Below are 26,741 nucleotides of genomic sequence, written 5' to 3' on the forward strand. Positions count from 1 at the left end.
TAGGACTCGACTGAGCAATCCACACTTGATCTCTTCGCAGTCTTGCCTTCATAAGGACTCGGTTGAACAGATCTTATTTATGGGCTAAAAGCCCACCATCTTGAAGGATGCATACTAGCCGGTGGTTTGTGGTTCTTGGGTTGACCTTCTCAACCCAAATTGTTATTTCAGGCCCAAACATTGCCCTCTCACTTCTAGAATTTTCGGCCATAGAAACTTAACCTAGAGTTTTTTAAGATGCGAATATTCTTTAATTCGTCCACTATCTTGCATTAAATGCCTCAATCCCAATAAACACGCCAAATTTTCCTCGACTGACACTCTTTTCCTTTCTTTCTGCCATGTGTCAAGCTCTTATGATGACTCTTTTGGATTCCGCTCCTCAAGCACCCCATTTTTCTAGACATAGCCATCAAAAGGTCTTTTCCTTTAATAGGTCTTCCTCAAAAATCAAACCGCCACCTTTTTTAAAAAAATAAAAGAAAAAAAAAACCCATCGGTCAATGCAAACTTCGGTCCGAGCTATTCGATTCTTGCAATCGCAATGATTATAGAGCATATCTCAAGGTTACTCCTCGATTATCCCAAACATAAACCCTTAAGCTTCTTACTGGCTTGTCTATAATATTAAGCAATGTAGGCAATATATAAAGCAAAAAATAAATTGATGTTCATGCATTATGGTAAATGTTTTCATGCTATCAAGGCTTATAAAATATCGATTTTGTGATTTAGAATGTACCTGTTATGATGAAAACGATAGAGGCCTTTGAACGTTGGTTGTAGAAGATCCTTCTCCAAAATCCTTCAGTTTCTTAATGGACCAATGAGAACGTGCTAATAACGTGTTGTAGTATGAGCTTCGCAAGTGTAGAAAGTGGGAGCCGGTCAGGGAGAAGAGAGTGGTATTCCTCATACCTTGTACCTTTATTTATACTAATGAGAGAGAGAGAGAGAGAGAGAGAGAGAGAGAGAGAGAGATGCTATCCAAGTAATACAAGTTTTACAAGGAAGGATCTTATACATCTCATAGAATTCCTATACATAAGTTATTAGGATTTACACAATTATATTCCTAATTAAATTAAAATTGCAATAATTAAAGAATTATTGAACTTTATGTGTGACATACATGCACATTTAAGAATTGTTGACATGTTTGTCAAAAATGAATAAATAAATGAATTGTGGACACTATTGGTTTACATAAAGTTAAGGTTTTTATCACAAATAGTCCTTAAAATTGACACATATCATCAAGATAATCTCTGAAATTGAAAATCGATTAATGTTGTCCCTGATAATATGTGTCGCAAATTAATGTGGTCCTTCCATCACAATTTTGATGTGGGACCCATTTATATGTCACATCATCACATATCAAAAAATTTTACAAAATTGAACAAAAGAACCACATTGATTTGAGACACATATTTCTAGGACTACATTGATGATTTTCAATTTCATGAATTATCTTAATGGTGTGGATCAATTTCAAAAACCATTTGTCATACAAAAAATAAAAGAAAATAAAAAAAAGAACTTATGGAACTCATTTATATGACACATCATCATATAACAGAATTTTAACATAATTGTGATGGAATAACCGTAATGATTACCTATTTTCAGAAACTACCCGATAATCATTATTTAGTTTAGAGCCCAACCCTACCCCAACCCATTTCAGTTTGGTTGGTCGGGTGGACAGTTGACCTACTTAGATGCCAATCCCTAATGATGGTAACAGAATGCGTAAATACTTCTTTGAGCCCAAATCCACAAGCAGAGAGACCAATTCAAAGGAAAAACAAAAATAAACAACAAAAAAACATTTTCCCACTAAGTGGGAAAGGAAAAACAAAAGTAAATAAATAAAAATGAATTAACATAGAATTCGAAGAATAATGCAAACATGAAAAAAACATTGAACCAAATCCACAACCAAAAGCAACACAACAAAAAAATAAATAAAAAATAAAAAATTGAAATATTTTCAATCTTGGTTCAAAATCTGATACAAAACACAACTAAATTCAAACTCTAATACAAAACACCCACGCACATAAAAAGCAAGTCAAAGAATACGTTAATGCAGAACACTTACAAAAAAGGGCAATCAGGATTAGTTTTCAAGAAACAAGCATTCCCTAAGGAATCAATTCCTTCAAATAAAAGGTTATGTCTCAAACTCGACCTGGAGCAGGACATCAACCTCCATAACCGGCATGTCCTTTTTCGGTTTCATTCAACACTGACAAGAGGGGAAAAAAAATCAAAAGGGAAATAGAAACTAGAAACTAAAATGGGCAAAATACAAGATCAAGCAATATATCAAGGACCCTGAGATTAAAATACCGTCGTTAGTATACTGTCTCTAGGGTTTAGCTAGTGATGAGACTAATGTACATTAGCAGGTAAACAAGATCACACCCCTCTGGTCTCTGATGTAAGAAGTCCCATTTTTTCAGTCAGATTATCCATATTCTGGGTTTTGTCCCATCCATTCTCAGTTGGCTGCTGCTTTTCATTTTCCATGGGCATTCCTGCACAAGTAGAATCCATTTCATCTGCCCCCGGGTTTTGTAAAACATCATCCCAATCCTTTAGAAATGCTTCTATGTCCGACGAAATATCATCAAAATCTATTGGCAATGACCCATTCATTACCAATGATGTGGGGTCCATAAATCCATCACCTGCTTCAGATGCCATGTTTTCAATAAATCCAACACCAATGTCTTCAGCTGCCATGCTTTCTTCAGGAATATCCACTAAGCCTTCGGATGACATATCTGCTATTTGAGAAAGCTCCGGAATATTTACATTTGTCTGAGGTATGGGAATTGATGGGGACTCTTCTCCAACAAGGGCATTTACATCTGAGAATGGAGATCTCATAACTGTTCCAGGGTTTGCAGCCCGCAGAGGAGATTGTGTTTCAGAAATTGCAGAAGGCAAGCCATGCACTGAAGTTAGCGGGACCTCCTGAAGAGTCACTCCTGACACGCAGCTTGAAGAACTCCCACTGTCTATTGCACTGGATGATGATGAACCATCACCAATCAAGAAGTTATCAGAATTGTTATTAAAAGATTCCAACCGAGATGATGTATCTGTATTCATGATCTGCCTGAGCATTGCCTTTGCTGCTTCATTCATGGGAGGCTGATACTTAACAATCTGTCCATCAGGAGCATTAGAACACTCTCTCTCAGCAACACCTTCCCGCTTAAGTCTCCGTTTTTTGTTGACTTCAGTTATGCGCCTATTGCTCTCATTTTTCTGTACAAATTGAGTGAAGAAATCAGGGCTATGCATTGCCTTTGCAAGGAATGACATCATCTGTTGTTGCCGCTGCTCCATGCCCTGAAGACGCTGCACCATTGTTTGTAGCTGGTTATCAGTAGACTGCTGCTGCTGCCTCAACCTGATAAGTTCCTGCATAAGCACATTCTTGTCCCTTTTTAGCCTCTCAACCTCTTCCTCGAGGCCAAACTTCCCAACTTCTACACACGCACCCATTGAATTCTGTCCATGTGATGGCTGTTGCTGTTGATGACTATGTCCATGGGTAGGTTTACGCCGATTGATGCTCTTAAGGAGATGTTTTTTACCCCTCAAAAATCCCTCATTCGCAAATTCCCAGCGGTCTGGATCAATCTTCCTAAATCCCTGTTCGAATAAAAATGGAGGGGGTCAATCAACAGGATGGAAAAGGAAAAAAGGAAGGGACTTTTTCATGATTTGGCAAAGGAATGAAAGAAACAAAAGCAATATCAGGATAAGCAAACAACTGATGAAGAAAATGGATCAAACACCTATGATTTATGAGAAATGCAAATTGATCAATGTAGTTGAAGAGAATAATTATTTAAGGCTCATTAGTGCATCCTGAAAATAAGCAAGGAAAAAATGCACATTCAGAAAGGTTCATGACCTAGCTCAATGTGAACTGAAGGGGCTGTCATTCAACTTGAATCTCTTCATTTAGAAACTTCTCAACATCAACATTTTGAAGGAAATAGTTCTTTCATCCCCCAACACTTCCAGAAAAGTACAACTCAATTATCCACTCCACAAACAAAATATGTAAACCAACCGACACTGCCTGCTCAAGCAATGTTTTCTGAAGAATCTGGCCTTGCAACACTTTTCCCATTTGATTCAGAGATAGTAGAAGGGGTAATTCAATGTTACAGAAATAGATAGATGTGTGGTACATTATTAAGGATCACATTCAGAAAAGATAAAAATACAAGTTACCTATCATGAAATTCAGTCCCAATCTAATCTGTCTAGTCCACAGGAAAGCGTAAACCAACAGAAGGTTCAAAAAAACTAACTTCATACAGAGTTAGTTCTTCCTATGCAGTCTCTGACTCACTACATGGTCACCTTAGAATGTAAGGAGCCAAAAGTGTTTCATAGCTAGAGTCTAAGTCACCCCACTGGAACCACTCAACAAGTACACTCTCTGCAAGCACCAAAAAGAGTCTACACATTGACGTCACACTTCTCCACATCCACAGATAATGAAAATTTCCAGGCTATGTCATTAGTGCAGTCCTTTCAAGATGAATAGCAAAAGAAGCTGCTCACAAGTTTTGCATCTCTGATTTTCTATACAAGCAATTTTGTATGCAGAATACAGATAATCTTTGAGTTTAAACTAAACTAAGTTTTCATAGAATACTATTTGAAATATCGCTCAATAAAATAACTGTTGAGAATACTGCGTTGAAGTATGGGAAAAATAGAACTCCGGAAATCAAAAAACAAATAACCAAGATAAATGACACCAAGAATTTACGTGGTTCGGCAATATGTACCTACGTCCACGGGACAGCAACAACAATCTTTCACTATATCAATAATGAGTACAACCAATAATCTTGCCAAATCTCTAGAACTAGGACTTGACGAAAAACCGGAAAGAACAAGAACAAGAAATACACTATCTCTTTTCCCTTCTCTCGCACACACTTTACAATATTCTCTCACTCTAATCCCTTGAGTGGTATACAATTTATTGTTTTGCTCACTTTCATTCAAAACTAGTACAATAGCCCCTTATATAGACATAATACAGGTCTTCTTCAATAAGGATTATTAATCTTAATTGGAATCTAGTTATAAATCCTACTCCAATTGAGAAACTAACTCCAATTGGGTAAACAACTCCAATTGGGAAAACAACTCCAATTGGGAAAACAATTTAATCCTGTAAGACTATAATTTCTTATTTGGGACAACTTATCATGGGCTGGAAAAACCTAACAATAACAATGAGTACTATGGTGACAAATATCTAATTGACAATAACAATGAGTACTATGGTGACAAATATCTAATTGTTCTTTCTAAACATGTCTTACATGCTTTGCATGCAAAGTCACCATGGTCCAAAGACCAACCTTAATCCAACAGCCATAAAACAGGATAAAAGTATGAGACCTCTTGTCTCACATTTCTAGCCAGAAAAGCCACAAATTCCTTTCACTATAGGGAAGACAGAAAAGCATAAGAATGAATAGCATCAGAATGAATAGGTAAATCACATAGAAAGACAATAGAATTATCCCACCTCATGCTTGGTAGAAAGGAAGAAGAGGAAGAGTGACAGGAAAAGAAAAAGTTGGCAATAATATTGCTTTCTTTTCCTTCTCCCAATCCTTCCATATTCAATGGAGCACTTCTCCCTAACCCTATTGCCATCCTTCTCATCTACATCCTACCAAGCATAGTGTTAGTCTAGTTCCCAATTGCCCATAAACAAGTAATACTCCTCAAATCAGGATCAGTATGTTCTCAGCAAGGAGCACTGTAAGGGGAAACCAAAGTAGCTCTACCATCAAATTTCAAACCATAGCAACCCAGAATCCATAACACAGCTACTGTCAAAAATACCTACTCCCAGTATATTTGTTTCTTGCGTGCAAATTTGCAGCGTTAACATTCAAGTCATATTCACCACGACCCCAAATTCATATGCTCAATGCTTGGTTACCGCATGCAAAATACTAGGCCTTTAGTCAACCAGCAGGTGACTTCCTGAATAAATCGTCCATTCAATGTAATGCCTCTTCTCCTTGCCAAAGAGACTTGGAGAACATATTATCTTTCTTATCTTAAAAAACAATGTAAAGAGTGTTGAGAACTAAAATTCGAAGTGTTACATAAAAACGAAGCTTAAGGAGGAGATTTGCCATTAGCAAGGCTCACACAACATTAGCAAGCAACCACCCAACTAGCAGACATCCGTGCAAAAAGCATCTAACTAGAGCAAACTAAAGATGTTCACATCAACCGTAATGGAAAGGTTACCTAAAGCTCATGAAATACAAAAGCTCACACCATATGTTTCACATGGTAAGTACTTATGTTCACCAAATAGAACAACCTTCCAAGCCCATCCTAGTTAAAGCCAACTACAGAAAGCTACATATGTAAGCACTTAAGCGATGATGGAAAAGGTGGTCTTCTCTTAGTTTTCCGTGCCACTGTGATGGATAATCAGCACTATTTTCTGACTAGTACTTAGTTTGAACCACAAATGTTTCGAAGAACTTCAATACAGTGAAAAGCCCATTACTGAAAGAAATTAAGACCAATAAACAATGTAGATCATTATCATCAATGGTGAATATCTTGAAGCGGCCAACCTACATAAAGCTGGAGGCAACTAAGTTAACCCAAGTTTACTTGGTCTCAACATCATATTAAAGAAGAATATGTTAGATATCTGTAATTTTAACCACTTTTTCTATTTGTATTCATACTTCCAGCAACATTTCTGTGAATGAACTAGTGGTATTTCTACCAACATTGATATCTTCAACCATGATAACAATGCACGCAGTAATGGTCGTTACAAACCCAATGACACTGTTAGAGCCCAAATGAATTATCCATCACATGTCAGCGCAGGTATTTGCTACCATAAGACAAAATAACCATAAGCATATAGCGTAGCAAGTTACCATGTATAATGCCTAGACAGAATTATGACCCAACCTACAAGGTTACTAGACACTTATCGGCCTGCTCTGTCATCAGCAGCTTAAAGGTTTGACTATCTACATTTATAATTAACCTTGTAATGCACTCATTTTCTTTCCATTTTATCCCACTTCTGCTCCAGCTGGTTGCTGAGACAATGCAGGAAGAAGAGAGATCAAACTTTCGAATCGCACATTCTTTAATGGTATTAGTTGCCCGGAAAAAAATAAAAACAAAATCAAACGCTTCCACTCCCAAAAAGGAACAAACGCAAAAGAAAAATCCCAACACTCCAAACATATTACCCTGAATTTTATAGCAACTAAATGGGGGATTCTAGTCATTCATCCAAAGACTTAACCAGAAAATATAGAGTCCTTTCAGCACAATCATATGATATGCTAAATCGGTTTACATTTCGGTAACCTATATACAGATGCAATCTCGCAACACTGACCAAAATCAATCACCAATAAAACATACATTAAACACTGAGTAACTAAGAGCGGGAGAGAGAGAAAGAGAGAAGAGACATACGTAGGTGTTCAACTGCCTAACAAAGCTAGAGAAGTTATTGTGCTTGAAGTACTTGGGCAGGAGGTCCCTAGCGAACTCCGGCGGGTTCCAAACCACGAAGCTGTTGTTGGTGGGGCTCCAGGACACGACCGGGTCGGTAGCCGGGTCGTCCACCATGTCGTACGTCTTGCTCAGGAACGGCGGCGGGGCGTTGGAGTTCAGTAAGGGCGCCGGCGCCGGAGCCAAACTTAAACCCGAATCCGCCTGGTGTGCGCCGCCGGCCGCTGGTATCTCGTCGCCGTTGTTGTTATTAGCACCCTCCATATCGGCGTGGAACAAACTGATTGTAGAATTGAAAAATAAAACAATGAGAAAGAAATGGAGATTGTTGACTAGGGATTCTCAGAAGCCATTAACATGGTAGAGAGAACTTGGGTTTAAAACCCTAGCCTGCTTCTTCTATTCTATCAGAGAGAGAGAGGGAGGGAGAGGGGGAGAGAGAGAGAGAGAGAGAGAGAGAGAGAGAGGAGTCTGTGTTGTGTACGGACAGTGGGTGGGAGTGGCGAAGGATAGGGTAGGGAGGTAGACAAAGGGGAGACCGGCGCACGAAACGGGGACGAACAATTTGCCTCTTCGGGAGTCTGGGGAACGGATGATGTTCCTCCACCTTTCCAATGTTATGAAAAATAGTCAAATTTTCAACATTCAAAATTTTTTATTTTGGGTCAGCAACATTTACACCTTCTCTTTCCATAAAACCATATAAAAAATAAATAAAATAAAACCGTTAAAACCATTTTAACTTAAAAAGATTTAGATTTTAACTTATGAATAGTTTTTCTTCTATAATGATTGTGGGTTAAATTTTAGAAACATTAACGAAAAGTTTCTGGTACTGTTCACTTTAACAAAAAGTCACATTTTTACACTAAAAAGTCAATCTTAGTACTATTCACTTTACATTTTAATTTATCTTTATTGTTAAAACTCAAAGTTTTCAAATTATTTTCATTAGTTTTCCTTTAAATTTTAGACTGAGATTATTAAAGATGAATTTAAGCTAAATTATTTTCGGTAACTTTTTTTAAAGTAAAATTTATTTAGATTATTATTATTTATTTTTATGAACATTTTAACTTAAAAATATCTATGATTTAAAATAAACTAGGAGTAGTATAATTTACATGGTAAATATAAACCATATATACAAATTGTTATAGCCCGTCCTGGAAATTCAAGTATTTTAATTTGCAGAGACGTGAAATGACCAAAATGAAGGAAAAGTGTTGACTTTGGTTGACCTTTGAGCCCGTGACACATGTGACCTATCAAATTAGCATATTCTCATAGTCCTTGATGATACGAATACGTGATCGCAATTTGATCAAAATTCGGAGTTACGGTGAAGATTCTACCGAACTACAAAGTTCAAGGCATTTTAGTAATTTTAATCCTCTAAATATTTTCCTTTTTATTTTTTTAATCATGTTTGGGTTTTGGGTCCAATGGGGCTCACCCACTCTATTCTCTATGTCTATCACTCTTCCATTACAACTCCACCTTATTTCTCTCTCATTTCTCATTCTTCTCCGAGACAACACACGAACACCATATCGGCTTCGCCACCATTCACCATCAAATCAATCCACCCCAACCACCATCACTACTTTCCCGGTAATTTTCTCGTTGATTCCGACCAAAGAAAGCCATGTGGTTACGACCAGTGGATTTCTCTCGTCGAGTAGATGGATTTTGACATATTGCATGCATGAAATGGTTGAGATTTAATGTAGATCATTGATACGGAAACCTTTTTAGTTTCCGACGAGTTACCTGATATCCGACGAGGAGGTTCCAACCAAATGGCAAGGAATGTTCGAGTGTGATTTTTTATCGTTGTATTTGTCTCAATGCAAAAAGCTAAACCTAACTCCTTGAACAGAGCTTGGATGACGGATGGTGGAGAGGTGACGATGCGACAAAATTTGGCAAAATATGCAAAAATCGGTAATTGCAGTGACGACCAGTTCAAGTGCTTGAACCAAAATATTCCAAGATATATTCTTTCTGAATATTCTGTTAGATACTAACGAAATTTTGTCTCGTGACAAAATATTCCTTTCTATGGTCGTACCTCCGCCACTAGTGTATGTTGGCGTGTGGAAACGCGTTGTGCCCTTCTGCAGGCGTGTGGCGGTGCATGGAGGTGTTTGGCAACCTCTCGTTGCCACGTGGTGGTGCGTGGAGGCACATGCGTCATTGCGTAAGAGAATTAAGGTCCCTTATTTGGTTTATTGACGTGCTAAATCAAATTTCACTTTTCATTTTTCCACTAGTTTAGTATAGTTTCTTCAATCATCCTATTTTGTGCAAATACGTGATTTTACTTTTGTCCGTATTATTTATTAGTGTGGTTTCATATTTAGGTGAAAACATATATCAAGGACCTTTGAAGCCCCCGAGGTGGCTTCGATTAGAGAACATGTTTGTAAGTGAATTTTTCTTCCTAAACCATTCTTCCTAAACCATCATATTATATGTTTTCTGAAGTGTTTTTATGATATGCTTTCACATCATCATTTGCTTTACTTTTACCGCTTTTGCAAAGTTTTATGTGATCTTGATGGTTGTAATCAATATGCTTCATGAACTTTTATTGGGAAACATTTTACTACAATGCATTGCTTTCTTGGGAATTATAATGGTCTTGCGATATTATGATTGGTGATATGTTGATTTGAGTTATTATCCATGGAATGTTTTCATGTGATTTACTTGTTCATTCTGTATGTGTTACACAGTGTCCATAGATTCTTTATTTATTTAATCTATCAACTAGGTTCCTTGTACAACCTCCCCACTTGGGGACACAACCTAAAACCAAATTCCATTTTTATATCACATCGATCAGAGCATAATTGTAGTGCACACATCAATAAACCGCAAATTATGCGTTGTACCATTTATAACCAATAGTAATGTTATACAATTTATTATAATTTAATAAGAACAAGTAGAAGAAAAACTACCCTACAATGTAGGATGTCCGCACTATTGCCACGCCCACTCGCCTTTCTCAACGTACGCCTTGCACTTGCTATGACTTGAGGGGGCGCAAAACAAAATGTGAGTGGATTAAAATTATTAATCAAGTAAAATCATTTACTAACCCTTGTTTTGTAAAACATATATAGTTGGAAAAACTGTATAATAGTATTTACTACTATAATAGTAAATGAAAATCACAATCAAATCATCAATCGAAAACACTCAAGTGATAGTTTAGAAATCATACATGTATTCAAATAATCACACTAGCATCTACTATCATAAGTATTGCATGCAGGGTATACTAGCCTCAACCAGCTAAGTTCTCTACTGGTAATAATATTATTCCTAGCTTCTACTAGAAAAGTAACACGTGCAAATAACCTGCAAATTTCTAGTTTCCTTGAGCTTGTCTCAGATCGAGCCTTTTATGCCCCTTTCTTCCTCTGTTGCTAATCCCTGTCGTCATTTCTTCGCTGCCGACATTTAATACTAGGCCCATCACGTGTTTCCTATCGGCGGTGCACTTTGGTGTTAGGGGTTATTAAAGTGTTTAAACATTAATTTGTATGATTATGGGGGCACTCTCACTCATCCCTATTTTTCGTTCATGCAGCTTGTTTGTGGGTTCTTTCTTTTGATTGTGGACTTGCTCTTTTTAGGCATAAATATTGTATTTTCTTTTAGACTATGCTTGTTTTTGGACTCATTTCATTTACTCAAAAGAATCTACAAGTCCAATCGTTGACTCCTACCCGTGCGTTACTTTCAAGGTATAAAATATCGATGATATCGGAAATATCGGTAGTCTAAAAACACGGAAATTTCGATAAAAATATGGGGATATTATTGATATAGTTAAAAATTGAATAAAAACCACGAAAATTATAAGAAAAACTTGGATATTTTCATTGAAACTCTGCAAGATGTTTATTTAGTTAATTATCTATTAGTTTATCACAAAAAATTGGAAGGAAATGCATTGCATGATGGATTTAGTTGATTTAAGTTGATTATATAGCGAGCTGGAAAACATTGTAAGTGCAGAAAATATGTAGTAATTAATGAAAGAAGTTTAAATATACCATAATAATTTATTTATATATAATGAATTAGTACAATATTTACACTTCATACATTGCATGATAAGATACATGAGTGACTTAGTATCACATAGAGTTCATCAAAGTCTAAAATATCGATGATATCGGAAATATCGATACTCTAAAAACACGAAAATTTCAATGAAAATATTGGGATAATATCGATATTTTAGAGCTTGGTCACTTTAGCTAAATTCCAACCGTCCATTCTTCCATCTCACACGCGCTTCTTTGCCCTGCGCGAAGCCGCATCCCGTCCATAGATTATGCCACGTGTACGCCGGTTACTTTATCCGTCCCCGACTTTAGTAACCCTAGTCGAATCTATATATATCCACACCTCTCGTCTCTCTCTCTCTCTCCCTCTCTCTCCCTCTCCCTCTCCCTCTCTTCCGTCTGCAATTTTCGATTTCTTCAAAGCTCTAAAACAACGAAGAAACTCTCTCTTTCTCTCTCTCTTCCGTCTGCAATTTTTGATTTCTTCATAACTCGAAAGCAACGAAGAAACTACCAATTAGGGTTTCGTCTTCGGAGCTCCGATTTTGTATGCGGGATTATATGAGTGTTTTGTATAGCATTCTGTGGATTCGTTGTGTTGCGATTCAATGGCGGAGCGGAGGTTCGGTATAGGCTATGCTTTGGCGCCCAAGAAGCAGCAAAGCTTCATCCAAGAGTCGCTGGTCGACCTAGCCAGATCGCGGGGCATCGATCTCGTTCGGATCGACACTGAGCGCTCGCTGGCAGATCAGGGGCCGTTCGACTGCGTGCTGCACAAGCTCTACGGAGACGATTGGAAGCGGGAGCTGGCGGAGTTCAGGGTCAAGAACCCTGACGGGGTTATAATCGACGCGCCAGAGGCGATCGAGCGCCTGCACAATCGGATTTCCATGTTGCAGGTGGTTTCGGAGCTGAGAATCGAGCATGAGAGCGACACGTTTGGGATTCCAAAGCAGATTGTAATATACGACAAGGAAACGCTGTTTGATCGCCAGGCGTGGGAGGGTCTAAAGTTTCCGGTAATCGCGAAGCCGCTGGTGGCGGACGGCAGCGCCAAGTCGCACAAAATGGCGCTGGTTTTCAACCACGATGGTCTCGACAACCTCAAGCCCCCAATTGTGCTTCAAGAATTTGTGAACCATGGCGGCGTCATCTTTAAGGTGTACGTGGTTGGAGGGTATGTCAAATGCGTGAAGCGTAAGTCACTTCCGGATGTTTCCGAAGAAGAGAAATTGGGGAGCTTGGATGGCTTGATGTCGTTCTCACAGATATCGAATCTTGCAAACAATGAGAGAACTGATGACAAGTATTACAAAATGATGCAGCTGGACGACACTGAGATGCCGCCGCAGAGTTTCATCACTGATATTGCAAGGGGCTTGCAGCAGGCAATGAAGTTGAACTTGTTTAACTTTGATGTGATTCGGGATGCGAGGTTTGGGAACCGCTATTTGATAATCGACATTAATTACTTTCCTGGGTACGCCAAAATGCCTGGCTATGAGACTGTGTTAACGGACTTCTTTTGTGACATTGTGCAAAAGAAAGAGAAAGATGGGGTGGAAAGCACTGGTTTGGACAGTTACGAGGTTCTTAGCTGCGACGATGAAGTGAGGAGGATTGTAAGTTGTGATGGAGATGATGGGGGTGATCTTAACGTAGAAGAGGAGAACCGAATTCAAGTTTAAAAGGCGGTGTGGCCTCTTCGTCTGATGGTTGGCTGGCAGGTTATTCGGTGATTCATGGACGAAGTTGAGCTGCACATTAGGTTTAGATAGCAGTTGGGGTACAGTGCTGAAGTGAGTAGGTTGGCTCTTGGTTTTAGCTTTAACTTCTTGACAACAAGATTACATGAAGTTCAGTGTCGATCGTGTATATTCCATCCACCAATGCTCTGGAGAAGGTACTTCTCAAAATACTCTGCTGAAGTTTTAGCCTTTTAGGAAAATCAAGTTGTAATCTGAGGCTTTAAAGTCTTTCCTTGCCTAGAAGCTGTTTTAGTTTGTGCCATAGGCACCATTTAGTTAATGGATTTTGGCCTTTTGGTTAATGATTTTTTCATTTTTATTCTTTTATGCTTTTTAGTTTCTGTTGAATTTATCAAATTTATGATACTTTTTTCTCCTGTTCTTGAAGTATTTTGTTCTCCTGTTGTTTAATGCGGCTTGAATGGATTGCATCAAAAGGTATCTAATTAATGCTCTGTCGATCAAAATTTTTCAGGAAAACATTTGACACAGTAACTTTCTTTGTAACCCTTGGTTCGTTTTGTATGTTGGAATCCTCATGTCTAAAAAAGGGAAAGAGGAGACATAATAGATGGAAATACTTTCATGAAATTCCATGTCTAGCTCTTACGATTCGACCCTCACTTTTGTCATTACATTGCCTTTTCTGTTGTAGGCTAGTGATCCATGGTCTTTCTCATGCCACCTGAGAATCAGAAAGTTTATTAATTATTAAACTCTTTGTTTTTAGTTTGAAATGCTAGTGGTATTTTGGACTATTGGATAAAAGAAATGGTGGTTGCCCTAGGTTTTACTTTATTGGTCTGGCAAGAGGCATGTTCAGTTGCTTTGGTGTAATGTGTTACTTTCTGTTCAAACTTTTTGTCATATATACGCCACTTTGTATTAATTCATGTTAGGCGTTTAGCATTTTTTCGTATGTTTTGGAAGGTTATTAAAGATGGAGTGCATCTAGCGTGCCTTGGTGTTTTGATTTCACTAATAATAAAGTGCAATCCCAGATTCCCTTTTAAGGTTTTGTGTTGACTTCAGAGAAATGAACTCTAAATAACACACATATTTTGGCATTTATGTAAGGTTTAGTTGTTTTTAAGGTTTTGTGTCGACTTCAGAGAAATGAACTCTGACTAACACACATATATTATGGCATTTATGTAAGGTCTAGTTGTTTTGGATATTATTTCTTCGATTAGTTAGTTCTAGGGTTAAGGAATAGATAAGAATCATCAGGTGGTTGTTGAAACAAAGTGGACCCAAGATGAAATAAGTTTCTAGGTTGGATCTGTGTTTCTATTCACTAACGGTTTGTGTATTGACTTTGCATGCCAATAGGAGGGCACATGTTGTTTTGGTGAGTTGTTATTACTAACGGTTTCTTGCTGTATTATCCATATATACCATGCCGTTGCTGGCATTATATGTTTAAGTAGTTTATAGATTTGTCACTAGGATTCCCCTGGCTTATACTCGTGTTAGTTCCTGACTTTTAACTGTGTTGTATGAGCACCATGTGCTGGCTAATAGAGTATCCAATGGTAGAAGCACTATGTGCTCAATGTGTGTAGGATTCCAACGCGTGTATGCTAGTTGTTCAAAGTTCAGAATCGTGAGCTTTGCCCACAGTATTGAAGTGTATGGTTATTTTGTTAATTTGGTAGTAGGTGTCAAAACCACACTGCTTAGAGGAGACTAGGTTGCATAGGAACAATTTTCTTATGTCATGTCCCCTCTCCAGTTACCCTCTTTCAAATACAAAAAGAGACAATACTGGTACCTCGGGAGTGGAAGCCACATATTAATGTGGTAAAAATGATAGTGGTTTGTAAGTGAAAATTCTCGGCTCAGTGAGTCCTTTCTTCCGTGATGAACTGTTGGCACCAGTCCTACATTTTGTCACTGTGGACTGAGGAGAAAGTGGGGCTCAGTGGGAAAAGTTGGAATGCAATTGAATTTGTGTAGTCAACAGAAAACATATTAAATGCTTTGCAAGGATATGTCAACATCCAATTGCTGAAAATATCTCTCCTAGTGGCTTACTTCCTTTGTCTGAAATCCATGCTTCAGCCCGTAATGCTCCACAGTTGAGGAATTAATAATATTAGAGTTAATTCTTTGCAGTGAACCTTGTAGTGGGACTGGTTTCTCTAGTACTCATTTGTCCTGGCCAATTCGATGACCCATCCTTTGCTGTTCTAAGATGAGTATTCCTACTCTATTTTTCTCCTATCACCGATGAGTTATCTGTCTTTTAGTTTTCTGTATCCTGTTTCCAAGAAGATTGGTGAACTAGAACTCTAGATGTCGGTTAATTGGAGAGAATTGATGCAGAATAGATACTTCTCAAAGTGTGCCTTTAAGGATTTTGATTGATACGCATTTGACATGATACATTCTGGATTCTTCCGGGTGCATATCCAAATACTTCACAAACATATACGGAGTTGGCGGAAGGTTTGTACTTTGCTTTTTTCTTTATTTTCCTTCTTTGTTCAGTTAGTTATTAGTTTCTTTTTCAAGTCACTCTTGTTTTAATGTGATTAAGTGTTGATCTGTGAAGGATAGAATAACCTTTGTCTATCACGTCCGTAAGTTGTATATGCCTACCTACTGTGAGTTTTCATGAAATGTGTTGATGCACAAAATCAATGAGGACTTTGTTACAACAGAAAGTGTCAAGTTTGTGACATTCGCTAGATTGCTCCGATCACTAGTGTGGATAAGTATGTAAATGGATAGAGATAGGGAAGCAAATATAAGATGTACGTGGTTCACCCAGATTTGCTACGTCTACGGAGTAGAGGAGTTTTCATCAATTGTGAAAGGTTTATACAAGTATATAGGTTCAAGCTCTCCTTTAATGAGTACTAGTGAATGATATAGTACAAATGACATTAGAAAATATTGTGAGAGAATGATCTCTATTTATATAAGAGAGTTTCTAGTTTCATTCTGATATTGACATGTGTCGTGTTGTGATTGACTTCTGATGTTGACACGTGTCGCGATGTGATTGGCTTCTGACGTCGACACGTGTCGCACTGTGATTGGCCTCCTGGTTGGAGGGAAACTCTTCTGAGTCTTTGACGGTATAACGTTGACTGGTGCTCAATAGTTTCGGGATTGGTCAAGTATGGTACAAACAGTGCTCCCCTAAGTCCCCGAGTGAGGGAAGCTCCTCGGTTGGGGACTTGCAAAATCCAAGCCGCTGAGTAATCACGAAACTTCTAAGTACTGAAATGTGGTATCGTCTTCACTTGCTTTATCTGTCTCATAGGTAGATGTGGTGTGCTTCTCTAAAAGTACTCTTCCTCCATCTAGGGGTGGTATCTTTAACCGGTGGAGATGCACAAAGTAATGTATCAATTTCACTTGAAGTTTACTAGTAGTTTCAAGTTTGGTCAAACGCGATACAAACCATGTAGTAGGAGTTCCCTAAGCCGTCGAACTAGGAGATCTGCCAAATGAGGTAACAGACAAGGTAATCAATCAGATTTCCAAGCAAGCAACCTGGATCTGAGGTTCAACTTCGGCTTTCGGTTGATTGTTCTCATTCTCCTTGTGTTGTAAACAGCAACAAGGATAAAGAGAAGCAAATAGAGGAGATGATATGATATACTTTTGCTTTTGAAGAAATAACTTTCCACAAGCTTATTCTTGAACTGGGCTGGAGGGTTTTCTGGTTTCCTCCAGAGTATAAGCCCGACTCAAGAATTTGAGGGTCAAAACAAGTCCATCAAATCTAGAGTATGTTTGACCCTGATGATATGTGATACTTTTGCTGTTGACAAAGTAGTGGATGTATCGGCACATATTCTGTAACGCTTATCTCCACATGCTTCCTTGTATTATTATCACTTGTCCTATTTGTTCCTCAGGTAGATGTGGTATCTTCTTTGGAAGCATAAGATGTTGAAGATGAGTACTCGAGAGCAATGTCAGGTAAGTAATCTGATAAGCTCATATTTATATATATTTTACATAAAATTCACTTGTCTTTTCTTAGTTAGTTCCTTATATTTTTGAGCTATTTACTATGTTTTTGTGTTTTGTGTGATTTATCAAGCAAAGAAAAGAAAAATAGCACAAGTGAATTATTAAGTAACAAATTCGTCAAAATTGCCTGTGCAGATTATCTGACTTTGGAAGCATGTTACAAACATCTCAGAATGAATGGGAGAATGAGCCTTATATGCGTGGAAAGCTACGAATGTCTATTTTCTGGAGCAATTTACGGATTGTTAATCTCATTTTTCTAGAAGAAGTTATGGGCATTGTAACACTGAAAGGTCAGAAAAGGGCTAAGCAGATTTGGCTAATAAAAAGAGAAAGGCAACACATGGGCAAAGGAAACACACACACATGGGCAGAAAATTGGTGGATTGTTGGCTGAAATAATGAAGAACATGTGTCTGCAAATGCAAAGGAAAAACACACACACATGGGCAAAGGAAACACACACACATGGGCAAAGGAAACACACACACATGGGTAGGAATTGTGGGTGTTTGGTGGTTGAAATGATGAAGCATGTGTGTGTAAATGTAAAGGAAAACATGGCAGAAAATGTGTGTGTTTGGTGGTTGAAATGATGAAGCATGTGTGTGTAAATGTAAAGGGGAAACATGACAACTCACACCCATACAAGATGCACATGCAAAGGAAATGGAGTGGTCCTCTCTCAAGCCTATAAATACCACCTCCCATATTCATCAACACAACAGATTTTGATCCTTGTTTGGCCGAAAATTCCCACCTCCATTCTCTCCAAATTCAGCCAAAAACCACCCATCAATCCTAAACCTTTCCATACCATTCCCCATCTGTTCTACACCATAAAAACCACCAAAAACCGTCCAAAACCTCTAGTGCTGCTGCTTGCAAGGAAGGAAAGAGAAGGAACATCTTGTGCCGTGCCTATGCCCAAGCCTTTGGAGTGTTGGAGCGTTTCTAGGTGTTTTCTATCTTTGTTTTTAATGTCTAAATTTATGCATCTTTGCTTTGTAAGTATGAGGAACTAAACCCCTCTTAGTTAGGGGGTGATTCGAAACTATGTTCATGCTTGCAATATGATTTGATTACATCCAGTTGTGATTCATAAGTTGTGAATTCAATTTACTTATCCGTTCGTATAAAAACTGATTTGTGTATGTTGGTTGAGAGTGCACGCTTAATTTTCATGCATGAATTTGACGCTAAAATATAAGGGAGTTTCACCTAATCGTTATGAACTTATATTCACAAGTAGTGAAGGTTGCTAGTCACAATCACGTTAAGTAAATTCTTGGCATAAGTTTCATGCAAATCATAGTAACGAGTGCCTCGTCAATGCTTATGTTTTTCATAGAACTTAATGATTCTTGCTTGTATCTCTATTATGCAATTCATGTAGGGAACTTGTAGGGAATGTTTTGGGTTGTCGTATGCAATCATCCAACCTAATAACTTGTGGAAAAACTGAGGGTTAATTAATGCAATTCACGGTTAATTTGGGGCGTTGAGTATTCATAGTTTATCGAAAAGCAACTGGAAATCGTTTTGTATGCAAGTGTGACATGTGTGGAGAAGAACCTCCTAGCTAGCCTTCCATCCATAAATTTCATTCAAATTCATTTACAATCTGTTTTGTTTTACAAAGTTTGTTTTGTTTTCAAATTCATCAAGAACCAATCTCCCATTTATTTCAAAGTGTTAGATTAGTTAGTAATCACTTTAGTTTGTGTTTTTAAGTGTCTTGAGTCAAGTCATAACCCAATTTCGTCCAATTTAGTGTTAGTTGTTCAAAACTGCCCAGAAAGTGTTTTTAAGGCAGTTTTGAGTCTTTGGTTGCTGTTTTGAATATTTTTGTTTATCTTAGTATTTTAAAGTATAGTTTTGCATTCTTTGAGTCTAGTTTAGTGTTTTAAACTTTGTTTTTACGTTTTCAAGTCAGTTTCCAAGTGATTTAGCAATCCCTCCTAATCCTAGAACGATCCCTACTTACATACTTTACTACATTTGATAAAAAGAGGGTTTAATTTGTGTGCTTATATATTTCGCATCAAATTTTTGGCGCCGTTGCCGAGGATTAGCAACTTTGCTAATCCCCCGTTGTTTCTTTTTCATGTCTTTTGTTTTACTTTTGATATTTGATTTAGTTTTCTTTCTTTGATTTTAGGTACTAGAGAAGTAAGACATGGATTTTGCTAGCATTCAAACTCAATTGGCAAATCTTACTTCTGAATTGTCACAGTATGCCGAAAGGACCACAATGCAAAGTGTCTCTACATTTGGTGCGTCTTATAGGCAAGGATATCAAGCCAATAAATGCCCACAAAGAGATTGGAGTGATCATTCAAACTCTATGTGGTGGGAAGCTCAACAAGTTCAACATGAATGATATTGGCAGCCATATGAGGAGTTCTATTCAGGACCTATGTAGCCACCACAACCTCATATACAATATGCCCAATCAAACTCAGACTCGTCAATAGATTACAATCAAATTCTTAATGAATTAAACTCTATGGTGCAGGGCTCACAACAAGAAGAATATCTGCCACCATCAGAGGAGTTCTATCACTGGCCATATCAACCGTCACAGTCACCACAACAATCTGCCCAATTCAATTCAGGTACGTCTTTGGATGATGATATGTTTAATAAGTTACTCACCTCTTTGAACCAGAAAGTAGAAAATCAAAACAAAGAGATACAAAATCAAGCCAAGAAGGCGAGTGAATTGGAGAAGCAACCTGGGCAGATTATGGAGTTCATGGCACAAATTCAAGAGCAGAGTGAACTCCCCAACTCAACTATTGAAAATTCGAAGGAAGATTTTGAAATCCATGATGGTATCACTTTGAGAAGTGCTATGGAGGTTGAAGCTAACCTAAAAACATCCAAACATAGCCTAGAAGTGGATGAGGAGCTGCTGATTGAGGAGGAGGAAGAAGACATACACACGGCAAGGGTAGAACAACCCTTGCCGCATCCCCTTAAACCCTCTAAACCACCCACCACAAGTAAGGACGTCCCAATTTCATTTCATTCTAATGTTATTCCTCCGAACGTCCCTTTTCCTCGTAGGTTTTTGATTCCCAAGAAAGAAGAGAGTGAAAAAGACATCGTGGAAGCCTTCCCAAAAGTGCAAAATGATGTTCCAATTCTTGGTGCAACAAATCAAGTTTCAGATTGTGTTGAAATATTCAAATGACCTTGTACACCAAGAAGAATGATTCAAGAGAAAGTAGTGGCTGGAGAAGATGTAGAATGCATCAAAGAGGATGTGCTTGAGACAACCATTCCTAAAGAAGTTGAATTTTATGACATGGGACAAGTCCCAACCATCACATTCAATCTGGCCAAGTCCAATATCCCTGAAACTTTCAAAAAAGTGGTGTTTGTCATTGAGTTCTTGTCGGACAAAGCAAGTAAGTCATCTTCTCCAATTTTACATACGTTTTCCACTAACTTGCTGATTTTGATGATTCAGGCACCCACACTAGAATTTACACCATTGCCGGATCACTTCAAGTATCACCTTCCATTCGAAGATCACTTCCATGGAACCTAGGGGAATGTGACGGAAGGTATCGTCCGGCTGCAAGACGTTAAAGAAAGCGCTTCTTGGGAGGCAACCCATGTATTCAAAAAAGGAAGATCTATGAATCGCTCTACAATCAATTTTACGTTTCTAAAAACCTTCCTTTTTCTGCATTTCTATTTTGCCATGATTGTCATTTTTTTTATTTTTGTTGTTTATTTAAATTATTTTTGGGTGTGGGTTTATTTTTGAAACATTGATAGATATGCAAGATATTCTTACATTCATTTTCATAAAAATAAAATAAAATAAAATAAAAAATAAAATAAAAAATAAAATAAAAAAAAGGGAACATTAAGCAAGAAATTACAAGAGGGAGCCTTCACAAAGGCTGCTTAGGAGAAGTCTCAGTAGTCGGCGGAGCCTCAGCAGTCGGCGGAGCCCTAGAAGGAGGAGGCAGCGGAGGTTGATCATTTGGAGCTTCAGTACGCGGTACAGCCCCAGAAGACGAAGACAAATGCTGTTGGAACAAGCCCACAAATCTCTGATGATCAAGTAAGATCTGACCATCAGATTCCTGCATCTGATCAATTTTTCTCTTCATGTTTGTGGCATAGTTGTGTGCAAGCTTGTGCAATTATTTATTTTTATGCTTAAGCCCTCTAATCTCCTGCTTGAGACTCATCACTTTAGCCGCCAATGATTCAACTTGACGGGTTCGGGCAAATAGGCGTTGGGCTATATTGGACACGGAACCTGCGCACTGCACATTGAGAGCCAGAGATTCCTTAACAGCCAGCTCATCAGACCGTTTGGCAAGTAATCTGTTATCTTTGGGAGTGACAAGGTTCCTGGCCACCACCGTAGCTGTCATATCATTCTTCATCACCGAATCCCCAATGGTAAGGGGACCAGTAGGGGATATGAAGGATGGGCGCCATATGTTGTCTGGAGAAGGCGGGGCTACCTCTTCACCAAGGTTTAAGTCAAAACGACGGTCGGAAGGGCCAGACATTTTTCAGAGGTGTTAAAGAAAGAGGAGATCGGACAAGTCAAGATCGTAGAAGTGCAAAACGGGAGTTTTTACAGGCAGAAATTCAAGTGTGCTTTGAACGTCCTGCATACCTCTATAAAAATCAGCACGCGATAGGATTTTAGAGATCAAAGAGGTGAGCTCAGAAATCGAAGAAGCCATTCAAAAATCGAAAAGGCGCTAGCTTTCTCAAAAGTTGGGCTTGCTCACAAACCACCGATTCCAGATATCGAAGAGTGTCAGCTTTCTCAGCCTTGTCAGCACTCGTCACACGCAAACTCAGCTTTGCGAAAATCACGGAAAGTTTGTCGAAGCATCGATCTCAGATAGCGAAGACGCGCCTGTCTCTCTCAGCCTCGTCAGCACTTGTCACATGCAGAAAAAGCTTTACGGAAATCACGGGCAGTTTGTCGAAGCGCTGATTCCAACCATCTGTCTTTCTCAGCCTCGTCAGCTTTGAGGAAATCACGGGCAATCTGTCGACGATTTCTGTTGAAGTAGAAAACACGTGAAGTTTACTGTTCAATCATCAAACGGTTGCCGACAGGAGTGAAAGGACAGTACCGGTTATTATTTCCTATAAATGTTGACCTTTACCCTCCATGGCAAGGTAGACATACATAACATTCCTTCATCTCCGAGAATGCCTTTCCAACAAACCCTCTCGAGTCACTCAGTGTTCCTTATTCCTTGGGGTACCTCTGCAAACAACCTATCCAAAGCAAAAGTATTTCATATCATGAAGGTTGAAAGCAAGAGTATCTCATATCATGCATTCTCCATGTCCTTTTCCTTGTCTTTGTTCTAACCTGCAGGACATGGAGAAATTGCTCTCGAGTACTCGTCTTCCACTGCTGATGTACTTCCAAAGAAGCTGCCACATCTACCTGAAGAACAGATAAGGCAAGAGAAAATGATACTAGCAGCATGTGGAGACAACGTGCAGAAGAAACAAGCAGAGAAGAATGCAGCTTGCACAATCAACCCAGCATAAGGAGTCTGAGTTGAAGAACTAGAGAAGCTGCCACATCTGCTTGGAGAACAAATAAGGAATTGAGCCTGTACAATCAACTCGAGAGCAGAAGGAGTCTGAGTTGAAGAACTCAAGAAGCTTCAACAACATCGCCAAAGAGCAAAGCTTCGCCGTACAATTCCAATCCAGTTCAAGATCAAAGCTGTGGAAAGTCAACAAGATCATCTATCTCCAAAACCAGATTTGCGTTCTTAAACTCTACTCTATCTTTTTTTTTGTTTACTTTGCTATACTTGTCATGTTTATTCGTTGTTTGTTTATTCGCTTGTTTTTGTGTGAGTTTAGGCTTGAAACATTGAGGACAATGTTTGATTTAAGTGTGGGGGGGGGGCTAACCATTGTTTTGCATGAAATTCGTAAGAGTTTATCACCCATTACTTCTAATGTTGTTCCTTGCTCTTTTAAGTGTTTTCAAGCTGTTTTGGAGTGTTTCAGTGTGTTTTGACATAAAAATCCAAAAATCTCATAAAAATTTGAAAAATTGTTTTGAAAAACCCAAAAAGAGTTGTTTTTGTTTGTTTATTTTGTGTCTTAGGGTACCTTCCAACACAATGATGAGGATTTGGTTTTTAATTACACGACTGTTAAAGAGAATTATAAACATGGATGAAAGTTTGATATGCTCTTTGGTTTATACTTGGTTGTAGTTATAATTTATGAATTCACATGCAATCATAAAGGAAAAATTAGTTTTTGTAACATGCTTGAAGAAAGGAACTCAAACAAACGCTACAACCTTGTGAGACTTGAGCCTAAACGTTATTTGGAGAGTTGATAATTTGTGCATTATTGTTTTCTAAAGTCGTTGCATGATCTCATTTTTCTTTGCTTGGTTACTACTTAGAAGGCATTTCATCATTTAGTTCCAAATGCTAGAACTCATGCCCATTTCATTCAAAGCATGATATTGATTTGCATAACACATATTCAAGATGAAGTTGTGTAGTTACCACCACCAAAGCCAAATTGCCGTGTATCCTACTTCATTATTTGTTTAAGTTAACCCCATTGAGCCTTGTTAGCCTACGTTCTTTGTTAACCCACGTTATCCTCACCAAGCCTAGATTAGGACCATCCATACCCTTGTTCTTAAAGCATAGTAAAGCATGATTCAAATTGAATTCTTTGTGATTATGTATGGTAGAAAATAAGTGTGGGGGAAGTGTTTATCATGTAAGTAGTGTGCCATAGGCACGGGTGGAAAGAAAAAAAAAAAAAAAAAAAAAAAAAAGTTGAATTTGACCCTAAGAGTTGTTTAAATCTTTCCCTTATGTCTAAAAGTTGATTTCTGCAATCTAAGTGAATTATAAGTTCAAGTTCATTATTTTATTTGCTATTGCTTTAAGAACGTTTGTTTTCCCTTACCTTCATTTGTTAGCCAACACCCCAAGCCCGTTACAACCTTTGACTTCAATCTTGAGTGTTATGTGTTTCAATTTGTGGAGTTTGAATTTGGTATGAGCATATGGTATCACTGGTTCTCGCATCTAAGTAGTAGCATTCCATTCATGAGATCATATCTAAACATGCTTAATAACTCCAGAAATCGCTTTCTTTGTAATACATATATGTGAGCGTTCGTTTTCATGTTTACATCAATCTTCTCACATATAACTAGTATAGGGTGTGTAGTTAGAAAATCTGAGTGAAAATTGAGTGAATATCTTGTAAGGACTTGAGCAAATTCTCTAAGGCATGTTACTACATTCAAAATCATATTTTAATTGGTTAAATGTGAACTAGTACGTGGTGACTATGATTAAGTATGTGCTTAAGTGTGAAGATGACTCAAATATGTGGGGATAATGATTTTTAACATGTCATGTGCTTTGGAAATCCCTAAGGCAAACGTTGGAAGGTTTAGGTTGTGTTTTGTTTTCTTTATTTTGCTCGAGAACTAACAAAAGCTAAGTGTGGGGGTATTTGATAAGCTCATATTTATATATATTTTACATAAAATTCACTTGTCTTTTCTTAGTTAGTTCCTTATATTTTTGAGCTATTTACTATGTTTTTGTGTTTTGTGTGATTTATCAAGCAAAGAAAAGAAAAGTAGCACAAGTGAATTATTAAGTAACAAATTCGTCAAAACTGCCTGTGCAGATTATCTGACTTTGGAAGCATGTTACAAACAGCTCAGAATGAATGGGAGAATGAGCCTTATATGCGTGGAAAGCTACGGATGTCTATTTTCTGGAGCAATTTACGGATTGTTAATCTCATTTTTCTAGAAGAAGTTATGGGCATTGTAACACTGAAAGGTCAGAAAAGGGCTAAGCAGATTTGGCTAATAAAAAGAGAAAGGCAACACATGGGCAAAGGAAACACACACACATGGGCAGAAAATTGGTGGATTGTTGGCTGAAATAATGAAGAACATGTGTCTGCAAATGCAAAGGAAAAACACACACACATGGGCAAAGGAAACACACACACATGGGCAAAGGAAACACACACACATGGGTAGGAATTGTGGGTGTTTGGTGGTTGAAATGATGAAGCATGTGTGTGTAAATGTAAAGGAAAACATGGCAGAAAATGTGTGTGTTTGGTGGTTGAAATGATGAAGCATGTGTGTGTAAATGTAAAGGGGAAACATGACAACTCACACCCACACAAGATGCACATGCAAAGGAAATGGAGTGGTCCTCTCTCAAGCCTATAAATACCACCTCCCATATTCATCAACACAACAGATTTTGATCCTTGTTTGGCCGAAAATTCCCACCTCCATTCTCTCCAAATTCAGCCAAAAACCACCCATCAATCCTAAACCTTTCCATACCATTCCCCATCTATTCTACACCATAAAAACCACCCAAAACCGTCCAAAACCTCTAGTGCCGCTGCTTGCAAGGAAGGAAAGAGAAGGAACATCTTGTGCCGTGCTTATGCCCAAGCCTTGGGAGTGTTGGAGCGTTTCTAGGTGTTTTCTATCTTTGTTTTTAATGTCTAAATTTATGCATCTTTGCTTTGTAAGTATGAGGAACTAAACCCCTCTTAGTTAGGGGGTGATTCGAAACTATGTTCATGCTTGCAATATGATTTGATTACATCCAGTTGTGATTCATAAGTTGTGAATTCAATTTACTTATCCGTTCGTATAAAAACTGATTTGTGTATGTTGGTTGAGAGTGCACGCTTAATTTTCATGCATGAATTTGACGCTAGAATATAAGGGAGTTTCACCTAATCGTTATGAACTTATATTCACAAGTAGTGAAGGTTGCTAGTCACAATCACGTTAAGTAAATTCTTGGCATAAGTTTCATGCAAATCATAGTAACGAGTGCCTCGTCAATGCTTATGTTTTTCATAGAACTTAATGATTCTTGCTTGTATCTCTATTATGCAATTCATGTAGGGAACTTGTAGGGAATGTTTTGGGTTGTCGTATGCAATCATCCAACCTAATAACTTGTGGAAAAACTGAGGGTTAATTAGTGCAATTCATGGTTAATTTGGGGCGTTGAGTATTCATAGTTTATCGAAAAGCAACTGGAAATCGTTTTGTATGCAAGTGTGACATGTGTGGAGAAGAACCTCCTAGCTAGCCTTCCATCCATAAGTTTCATTCAAATTCATTTACAATCTCTTTTGTTTTACAAAGTTTGTTTTGTTTTCAAATTCATCAAGAACCAATTCCCCCATTTATTTCAAAGTGTTAGATTAGTTAGTAATCACTTTAGTTTGTGTTTTTAAGTGTCTTGAGTCAAGTCATAACCCAATTCCATCCAAT

The 26,741-nt window shown here is 38.1% G+C and overlaps 2 protein-coding genes and 1 long non-coding RNA gene across 3 annotated transcripts; 2 read left to right on the top strand and 1 right to left on the bottom strand.

The window, feature by feature from the left end:
- Window positions 1-2,125: 2,125 nt before the first annotated feature.
- On the bottom strand, window positions 2,126-8,245 carry LOC103403678 (heat stress transcription factor A-1d). The gene is made up of 2 exons (XM_008342519.4): window positions 7,540-8,245; window positions 2,126-3,675 (listed from the first exon to the last, which is right to left on the bottom strand). The coding sequence occupies exons 1-2, from the start codon at window positions 7,840-7,842 to the stop codon at window positions 2,428-2,430; spliced, it is 1,551 nt and encodes a 516-aa protein (XP_008340741.1). The 5' UTR covers window positions 7,843-8,245; the 3' UTR covers window positions 2,126-2,427.
- A 3,746-nt stretch (window positions 8,246-11,991) lies between these two features.
- LOC103403679 (inositol-tetrakisphosphate 1-kinase 1-like) lies at window positions 11,992-13,801 on the top strand. Its single transcript, XM_008342520.4, has one exon. The coding sequence runs from the start codon at window positions 12,275-12,277 to the stop codon at window positions 13,352-13,354; it is 1,080 nt and encodes a 359-aa protein (XP_008340742.1). The 5' UTR covers window positions 11,992-12,274; the 3' UTR covers window positions 13,355-13,801.
- A 3,423-nt stretch (window positions 13,802-17,224) lies between these two features.
- On the top strand, window positions 17,225-26,124 carry LOC139192742 (uncharacterized). Its single transcript, XR_011577100.1, has 3 exons — window positions 17,225-17,353; window positions 17,543-20,025; window positions 25,106-26,124. It is a non-coding gene; the product is annotated as an uncharacterized lncRNA (long non-coding RNA).
- The last annotated feature ends 617 nt before the right edge of the window (window positions 26,125-26,741 follow it).

Source organism: Malus domestica, chromosome 16 (genome assembly GCF_042453785.1).
Source record: "Malus domestica chromosome 16, GDT2T_hap1".
Lineage (NCBI taxonomy): Eukaryota > Viridiplantae > Streptophyta > Magnoliopsida > Rosales > Rosaceae > Malus > Malus domestica.

Excerpts from the sequence above, each read along its gene's own strand:
- LOC103403678 (XM_008342519.4), bottom strand. The coding sequence starts at position 7,842 with ATGGAGGGTGCTAATAACAACAACGGCGACGAGATACCAGCGGCCGGC. Across the intron at positions 3,676-7,539 it reads TTAGGCAGTTGAACACCTAC|GGATTTAGGAAGATTGATCC; the intron begins GTATGTCTCTTC and ends TTATTCGAACAG.
- LOC103403679 (XM_008342520.4), top strand. The coding sequence starts at position 12,275 with ATGGCGGAGCGGAGGTTCGGTATAGGCTATGCTTTGGCGCCCAAGAAG.